The following is a 9,467-nucleotide window of genomic DNA, read 5'->3' on the forward strand; positions in this document are numbered from 1 at the left end:
CAGCTAAAAAAACAAGTTGAAAAAGACAGACTATAAGAGAAAGAAAGAAAGAACTGGTGGTATGTATTAGGGCTTTAGGCCCATTTAGTATCCAATTATGCCCAAAAATAAATCCCCAACCAACGACCACCGTTGGGCCTACGTTCCGGAACAGGCCACGATGGGCCGCATGATGCTTTGCCCATGAGAAATCCACTCGTGGGCCGTATCTGTCTTGTGAGGATCGATGCCTCTTCTTCTTTATTTTGGAAGTATCAAACCAAAAAAAAAAAAAAAACGAACCATCAGCATGTATTGTTGGATGAACAGTGACAATGAAGTCTCACATAGGAGTAGAGTCAACAATATAGATATAATGCCACACGATCATAATAAAGTAGGACAACCATTTTCTCGAACACACACAAACAATACAATCACAAACGACATGCATGCAGATGAACAGGACCAACATATACATGTCTATTAGATTAGAGCCACAGGGACGACTACGCATGCTATCACCAAACAAGCGCGCGGTAAATAAGCGGGTTCATCATCCGCAGCATTGGGCTTGCAGTAATTCTTATTCGTTATTACAATACCTCGGTTGCATGCATTATATATATTGCTGCTTGCTTGGTGATGCATGAACTAGTAATAACTTGCATTGGCGTGCATGCAGTACGTGCTCTCGTGGAGGCCGGAGCAGCACCCATGGCGGCGGCAATGCAGGTAGATATATAGGTAGCAGCAGGCAGCGCTGGCTGGTGATGGATGCTAGCCAAGGCGGAGGTCGTGGGAGCCGTAGGCCATGCCGTGCAGGTTGGGCTGGCTGGGCACCACGCGGAAGGCGTACATGTCGGGCGCGCCACCGCCCAGCGCCGCCGCCGCCGCGCCGTCCCAGCCGCCGGCGCCCGTGTTGTCCACGAACCCGAACGCCGGGTCCTCGCGCATGCCCTGCACGCACGCACGTGTCCAGTAATGGAGTGATTAGATGCATATGATCAGTAAGTAAATAAATTAATTAACAGACACATCTACCAGCGCTAGCTGAGATTTATTAGTGTACTGTAATGATCACGCACCAGCTCCTGCTGCAGGTTCTTGTACGCCTCATACGAGTGCTTCACCTGCATGTATGCACGAGCAGTGTAATTCAGTAATATTGCAAGGTCTATACAATTCGAAAACTTTAAAAAATATTACAGGGACTAATTTTATGTCACAAATATTAGTCTTTTTTCTATACAATTCGATCAAACTTAAAAATTCTAACTAATTATATTCAGGGACAAAGAGAGTAATGAATAGACCTAAGGAAAGTCGAAAATACTGCCTCCCTTCTTTGCAGTTGCTAGGAAGAAGCAACCACCGTCTAGCAATGTCATTTGCTGGGATATATGAAGCTAGCTCAGTTCATAGGAATAGCTTAAACAAGGTCCTCTTTGTTTGCTCGGTGACTACGCTTCTCCCTTGACTATGCTTCTAAACAGCAGCCATTTATGTTTTCGTGCAGCATTTCTAGCTAGTGTGGTACAACTATATACATGGTCATGTATATGTGTTGGTGCCTTGGTGGTCATATACTCATATTTGCCTGCTGGTGAGTGATGACTAGCCAGTCCCACTAAGGAGTATATAGCAACAGGACAACTCAAATGCGTTACACTACAAATAGACGCTACTACAGAATTGGGCATCACTGTCGGCCTCATCACTGTTGGATTTTAAGAAACCGACAGTGATAGCCCATCACTACCGGTTTTTGGCTAAAACCAGTAGTGATAGGAACAACCGACACTGATATTCGGATCTTCACTGTCGGTTTTAGCCAAGAACCGACAGTGATATTGGGTCATCACTGTTGGTTTTAGTCAAGAACCGACACTGATACTATCACTGTCAGTTCATAGCTTGAACCGACAGTGATATGCAGCAAGAAAACTTCATAAGTTTCTCATATGATGTCCGATGAAGACGAACTTTATATCAAAGTTGTATTACTCGATGAAATCTACAACTTTATAGTTCAAACTTTTTCAATTTGAGATTGTTTGAATGTCCAAATATTTTTATTATTATGTTTGATTTCTAAAATTTGAAATTTGAAATTTTCAAACGATCTCGGATGGAGAAACACCCAAAATAAAAGTTGTAGATCTCGAAAAGTTATGCAACTTTATAGTTGACAACCTTTTTATTAAAAATCATTTACTATATCAAAATACTATTTTAAATTAAATTTTGAAATTATTGAAGAATTAATCTCTGGCTAAAACTTGTAACTAGTCTTTCTCCCTCGTACTAACTTTAAATTGATGATTTTTTTTCTAAAAAATTCTAAAATCATGCTCTATCAATTTATTGTGTTCTTACAGCTATTATTTTATCAATCTTTTCATGTGATTGTGTTTCATCTATTTGAATTTTAAATTTCAAAAAATGATAACTTCAAACGTTATTTTGGAACACTAAATGATTTCAGCTGACAAAGTCATGAACATAGAAGTTGTAGAACTTATCAAGATCTACAACTTTTATTTCGGTTATTTTTCATCCGATAAAGTGGTAGTAACATTGTTTACAAAATTTACATCTCTCTCTTTTAGTTTCATAAACAATGAGAGGGATATGTAACATTTATGAACAATGTTACTACCACTATGTCGGATGAATAAATGATTAAATGACCAAAATAAAAGTTGTAGATATCAAAAAGTTATGAAACTCTGTAGTTGACAACTTTTAGATTTGAAATCATCTTGTCAAGGAAAACTACGTTTGAATTTCTAAAATTTTAAATTCAAATTTTATAAACGACTTCGGATGAAGAAACTAACAAAATAAAAGTTGTAGATCCCAAAAAGTTATGAAACTTTGTAGTTGACAACTTTTTGATTTGAAATCATCTTGTCAAGGAAAACTATGTTTGAATTTCTAAAAATTTAAAATTTGAATTTTTAAAATGACTTTGGATAGACAAACAGCAAAAACGAAAGTTGTAGATCTAAAAAAGTTATGAAACTTTGTAATTGACAACTTTTTGATTTGAAATCATCTTGTCATGGAAAACTATATTTGAATTTCTCAAATTTGAAATTCAAATTTTGTAAACGAACTCGGATAGAGAAACTACCAAAATAAAAGTTGTAAATCTTAAAAAGTTATAAAACTTTATAGTTGATAACTTTTCCATTTGAATTCATTTAGGGTCCCAAATACTCATTTTAAAATTAGGTGACTATAAAATGGCTAGGACGAAAATCTCATTTGGACATAAACAACTTACAGGTGGAGTGGTTAGGGAGTGAAGATGTGAAGCAGAAGATCTGGGGTTCGAGCGCTCATTTTTTGCGCGAAAAATCGCGCGACTTGTGACCTGTTTTTCGCTTTAGGGACTTGTGACGCGCGACCGTGTGGTTGTCCAGTAGGGCTTCTCCTGGTATTAAAAAAATCCTATTTTTTCAATGTATTTTTTGGCTTTCCTAGAAACCACATCACTGCCGGTTCACATCAGTGTCGGTTTATAAGAACCGGCAGTGATGTCAAACCCCCATCACTGCTGGTATGTCACTGTTGGTTCAAAATCCTACCGACAGTGATATGAAGATCTGGGGTAGTGAGAAGAGGAGATGATAACAAATGTTGTATATATTTTTTTCGCGAGCGGGTGTTGACCCGTTTTTCATTAAGAGGATAGCAATTTTGAAAACATTACAAGAGCTGTGATGGCCGCGAGACGTCCCAAAACAAGCTCTAGAAGGGAACCTAGACTACTGGATTCTTCGTTAGATATTACATGACGTTCCCATTTTGCGACCAGAGATCAACTAGCGCTACTAGCGGGGCAAATGCTGTATATATATAGTCTTCATATCACCCATATGACACCAGGACATGCTGTAGGGAAAACACTATTCAACTTGAACTGTAATGAGCTGATCTGACATACTGAGGCCTGCTCCAATGCATCAGAAGAATTTTAGGTGCTTGTTTGATAATAAGTTTGATTCCCCATTGGAGTTTCTGTACAAAAGAAACAGAAATGCTTCCTTTTGTCGAAGAAAACTCTAGGGGAAAATAGTCAATTCTTTGTACTCTGGTAATAATTATTCTAACTGCATTTTGTTTTTTAACGAACATATGGTCTGTTCGTCTAAACTTATCAACTGGCTTATCAGCTAGAATCTACAATATTTTCTCATAACTCAAAGAAAGGGTGAGCTAGCTATTTGCATCTCATGGACAACATGTGTCCTTCACATGGTGGGGGTGAGGTGCCAGATCGAGAGAGAAATATTTGGGTGATTTGAAGATGAGCTGGCTGCAATGTTTCAGTCAATATTGTAAAGTAGTGGGTCCTGAGCTAAGCCTTGCTAAATTTGGAAAATCTTAATTCCATAATGCCTTTCAATTTCAAATCCTTCTAGCCACTATCCTACTGCAATAATTCTCGCTAAGAAGAATGCCCATGTTGTGGCAATTCCACCCAGAAGGTAATGGGTTACTTCTACAGGCTGAGTAGGAGGAGCAACTTTGCTCGGCAAACGGCACAGGCCCACTCTACCAAGGGGGGTGGGCCCTACTTACGTAGCAACTTGCTTGCGTTTTCGTCCTCGCTTCGCATAAAATAGTTAACCGAAGATTACTACGCGTCTTTGGCCTGGCTATTTAAGCTGGTTCGGCGAATTCAAAATTCACGGCATGATACTAAACTGCGTCGCTAAGGTGGTTACCGCAGCTACAGCACTCTGCGCTACAGTAGCCGGAATTCGGTCCGGCCCGCCTTATCTGTGGGTATGTACGTATTGACAGGCTACAGTAGCTGGGTCTCACAAATATACACAGTACATGGCTGTGTACGTATTGACAGGCTACATTCTGTAACAATCAAGCCAAAGTACTTCGATACTAATGAGTTCCATTTCCATAGTTCTGCAAATCATAAAAGCCTACACTTTGGTCCTTATCTGTGGGTGTATCATGCCATGGTGCAATATCATAAAAATCAGTGCTTAACATGCTACTCCCAGATAGCAAGGGGACCAAATAAGCACGATCTGTAGGCGGCAGTCTTAGCTAGCTAGCTGGCTTAACGAGAGAGACATGCATGCAGACGCATGCGTATGGATCAATGGATGCATGCTCCGATCCAACACTAGTGTCCTTGCTCGTCCTCAATTCATTCTAGCTTCTAAAAGACAGAGACCAATGCGCCTACTGATTGAATACAGCATTGCATACAATGTGTACGAGTGCGTGCATGCGAGCACATGAGATGGACCAAGATCTAGCAGTTCTACAACGTGGAGCCACTTTCAGTAGAGCCTCGGATTGACATGGAGGAGGAGTTGAGTGTGGAAATGCACAGACATGCATGCTATTGTACACTGGACAATAGCTTGCAGGTTTCAGCTTGAGGCGTGGTGGTGTCTGTCAGATATTTGCGTTCATCACTACTTGAAGAGTCAAATGTGCAAGTACAAAGATTTGAAGGTGGATGTGGTTGCATGTCTGCTCGGTTTTGTTGGTATATTTAAGTAGATGCGCTAGACAAGTATTGACAGGGAGAATTGGTAATGAATTTATCAGTTATGCATTTCTTATTTAAACTGCAAATGATTTATTTAAAAGAAGCCATACTTAAATAGGGTAAAAGAAAAAAATCCGGATAGCTTGAAAGGGGGAAAATAATGATTATAAAAGTATATGGCCAGAGAGACCTGTTTTTGGAAACATTAGCATGTCCACTAGACCAAATTAAGAAACCAGTCATAAGTGACGGCAAAGAACCAAAGGAGGAGGGAGATCTAGGTATAGGTGCAGAGAAATATATTTCTTTTTCTTGACCAATTGGGGGCAGGTAGCTCTCAAACTTGCCCAATTGACCTATGAGAAAATCTATGTGCAGTGTATTACTTAAGCAATAATGCTTGATTTTCTTACCTTTTTCTTGTAGGTTTCAGTCTGTGTGGTGATCACATGATACTGAAAAATCAAATGAGAAAAGGATCAGCAAAAGAGGTAGGGAAGATGAAAACAAGGACATGAGATGAAATTATTCAAGATCTTAAAAAATTAGAAGCAACAATTCTCTATCCGATCCCACCTTTTTTTAGAACAAGAACCAATTCTTGTAGACTAAAAGAAATATCGAAGCAAAATTAAATGTTGTTGTTTGAGGTAAAATAAAAAAAGAAACCTGACAGCTTAGACGCATCGACACTGAAACTGAATTAGTGTACAAGAGATGCATCTATCTCTCCCAGTAAAGTATCCTAAATCTTCTTCTTTTTTTAACTTCACGAGTACAAGAAAACACCCCGCGAACAAATGAACAAACACGCCAGAGAGATCTATGTAATAGTGAAAAGATAATATTCAAAACCAAATCAGGAAACATGCACAAAGATCTACCAGCAAGGAGCATGAAATATGAACAGATCTGAAGAGCGCATCAGTCGGCAGAAGAGATAGATCTAGCTAGCTACCTAAGTAGCTAGGAGCTGAAGCAAGAGATTAGGGTTTGTACGTGCCTTCCTGTGGCGAACCTCCTTGAGAGCCGCATCGACATTTTGCTCAAGACCGCGCAGCTCGTCGAACTCCAGAGTGTCCAGATCCTCGCCCATCCTTTGCCTGATTGATGAACACACAAATCAGAAAGCGTCGGAGTTAATTAATGTAAACCCGAGGACTAATCCCTCATGTATAAAATATCCTGCTGAGAAATCCACATGAGGAATAAATAAATAAATAAACCGATCGAAGAGAGGAAGAAGCACGAAGAGGAAAGTGGTTATGCTGATGACCTAATCTCTGTGCGCAGGTTGCGATTGATGTCCTTGAGATGGCTCAGCGTGCGCTGCATATTCTGCAGAGACATATAGTGAGATTTAAACCAAAAAAGCATGGAAATTGCTTAGAACTTTAGATCTCATCATCTCATGGACGGACATGTGAAGAGTAAAGCAGCGAGGGAGTCGTTCGCTTGAGTGAAACAAAAGAGATGAGGTATGCAACAAGCAAGGAAAGACGAAAAGGAGATCGACGACTATGACTGACCTCATACTGCTCGTTCCATAGGCTGGTCCCGATGGCCTGCTGGTATCGGTCAAAGATGGTCTTGATGCTGCGGGCAATCACCAGCCAAGAACATGGAAATCAGCCACCGACACAGAAGCAATCAAGCAAAAGCAGGCCGGATATGGACACGAGTGAGTTGAAGATGGAAGAGGACGAAGCAAGCAAGAAGTACTGACTCGGTCCCGGGGCTGCAGAACTCGTGGTACTTGCCGGTGGAGGAGAACATGATGATGGCGACCTGGGCGTCGCAGAGCACGGTGAGCTCGCGCGCCTTCTTCATGATCCCCGTGCGGCGCTTGGAGTAGGTCACCTGCCGGTTGGTGGCGTTCTCGATCCGCTTGATCTCGATCTTGCCGCGCCCCATCGTCGGTGGCGTCTCGGGACGGCGGGGCGGATCCTCCTCCGCCGCCGGCTGCTGCTGCTCGCCGCCGCGCTCCACCGTCGTCTCAGGCTGCGGATCCCGGCCGCGCCGGCAGGGAGAGACGGACGGAGAGGTGGATGGGGAGAGAAGGAGGAACAAGACGACGACGACGAAATGGAGTGGTCCTGTAGGAGCGAGGCAGCAGAGCTGAGCAGCCGCACAACAGCCGCTGGTGGTGGTAATAAGGAGGGGAGAGGAGGAGGGCGGGCGGTGGTGCCAAGCATGGAAGGACAAGGTGCGTGCGTGTGCATTTCGGGGTGGAGAGGACGAGGTGCGGTGCGCGGCGTGGACGGAGACAGCTACCGGATCCGTGAAAGGCGTGGGGCACCATGCCAGCCCGCCCGCCCGCCCGCCCGTGCCGTGTGGTGCCGTGCACTGCCCGCGCGCCCGCCCCGGCCGTCGCTGGGAAATGTCTGTGCCTGCCGCCCTTGCCCCCCGTGATCTGACGCGGCGTGGGTGTAAGCGCGCGCCGGCCGGCCGGCGCGTTCCATTCCGATCCACCGTGCCATGCGTCGGTCTGGTCGTGGTCGGTCGGTCTGCCGTGGCGGCTTTTGGCACAACGGTTAGCACGGTTTTGGCTTCCGGATCCTCATCTTCGCCCCTTCTTCCTTTCTCTTTTCTTCCGATGCACCGGTACCCTTTGCACTGGAGTCTCAGCTCCGAGCTCTGGACTCTCGAGTGAAAGCAAAGCAAAGCACTGTAGTACGTCTGCTAGCTGCTCTCTTTGTTAGCTAGCGTCGTCGTCACGTCACCGGCCCCGCTCACTCTACACACCCATTACCATTATTGGGCCATCATTATATTGCCTCTTGATTTGCAATTTCCGTTCTAAATTGCACGTTGCTGTAGTTTTGGGCTTGAGCCAAACTTCCCGATTTTCAATCAAGTTTGTAGAAGAAATATATGAATAATTGGTGTCATCAAGTAATATAGTGGGCTACCAAGATGTATTTTATAGTGGGTTTGATGAAACGAAATTCGAGTGTACAGGTTTCATGTATTTTTATTTATCTTTGTTCCAAACAAGGTGGGAACACCTTACATGCATTACAAATGAATTTAGACTTCATTATTAAGTCGCTTTGGTTAAAGGCCCTGTTCGCTTGAACTTATCAGCCATACCGTTTCAGTAAAATAACAATATTTTTCTCTCACAACAAATCAGCATCAGCATCAGTCGTTTTCCCAGCCAGCCGAACAGGGCCAAAGTTATTGCCACCGCGCGAACAACTTTAGATGTACCGAACACACAGCTTGAGTTCATACATCCCCTGATTCATTGCTTTGGAAAAGCTGGTTCTAGAGTGTGCCTTAGAAGAAACTAAGATACCACAACACTGCATTTTAAAAAAAAAAAAAAAGAACAGTGTAGGGAAGTTTGGAGTTGTTTTTTCAAGAGATCATATCTGAGGTCCCCCACTTGGGCTATTACGTGTCACAAGGCAATACAGAATTGACTTTTCAAAAGGTATAACACAGAATATCATCAGTTTTGCTTGAATAAAGCACTCTCCACGATTAGCTTTCCAAAGTCATACTTTAGAACCAGTTTCTCCGGATCCACAATCCAACACCACTTTTCCCCAAAAGCAAAAGCTCAAACAAAACATGATAGGACTTGAGGCGACTAAGCCTTTGGTTGTATTCTCCCACACTAGCTAGATGGATCATCAAGCACTTGAGGTGCATTCTCTTCCTAGCCCTAACTTCACCAACTTGACTTGACTAATACTATGCTTACCTTAAAATAACTCATCTTCTACAAATGAAGCATGTTTCTATGTCATTTACGAACATGTGAGTTTGAGGGACAAACAAGAAGTAGCTAGCTACGTTCTCTCAACGTCCGAAGGACCGAAGCAAGATACATATGGATCGACCTTAGGTTATCTCCGATAACAACACCTAAAATACAAAACTCATTTGTCCTTTGGGTAGCGCTACAGGCAAAAGGTTCGATACATATTCGGCACCTTCTCCA

At 42.7% G+C, this 9,467-nt stretch overlaps 1 protein-coding gene across 1 annotated transcript; it reads right to left on the reverse strand.

Moving 5' to 3' along the window:
- Nucleotides 1-333: 333 nt before the first annotated feature.
- LOC136522084 (MADS-box transcription factor 16) lies at nt 334-7,649 on the reverse strand. Its single transcript, XM_066515871.1, has 7 exons — nt 7,242-7,649; nt 7,045-7,111; nt 6,792-6,853; nt 6,519-6,618; nt 5,929-5,970; nt 1,068-1,112; nt 334-939 (listed from the first exon to the last, which is right to left on the reverse strand). The coding sequence occupies exons 1-7, from the start codon at nt 7,427-7,429 to the stop codon at nt 760-762; spliced, it is 684 nt and encodes a 227-aa protein (XP_066371968.1). The 5' UTR covers nt 7,430-7,649; the 3' UTR covers nt 334-759.
- Between the last annotated feature and the right edge of the window lie 1,818 nt (nt 7,650-9,467).

This window comes from Miscanthus floridulus, chromosome 18 (assembly GCF_019320115.1).
Source record: "Miscanthus floridulus cultivar M001 chromosome 18, ASM1932011v1, whole genome shotgun sequence".
Classification (NCBI taxonomy): domain Eukaryota; kingdom Viridiplantae; phylum Streptophyta; class Magnoliopsida; order Poales; family Poaceae; genus Miscanthus; species Miscanthus floridulus.

What these genes read in the sequence shown, in the direction of transcription:
- LOC136522084 (XM_066515871.1), bottom strand. Translation starts at nt 7,429, where the DNA reads ATGGGGCGCGGCAAGATCGAGATCAAGCGGATCGAGAACGCCACCAAC. An exon ending in AACCTGCGCACAGAGATTAG is followed by an intron (nt 6,619 to 6,791) that starts GTCATCAGCATA and finishes TTCATCAATCAG; the next exon opens with GCAAAGGATGGGCGAGGATC. An exon ending in AGAACCTGCAGCAGGAGCTG is followed by an intron (nt 940 to 1,067) that starts GTGCGTGATCAT and finishes GCGTGCGTGCAG; the next exon opens with GGCATGCGCGAGGACCCGGC.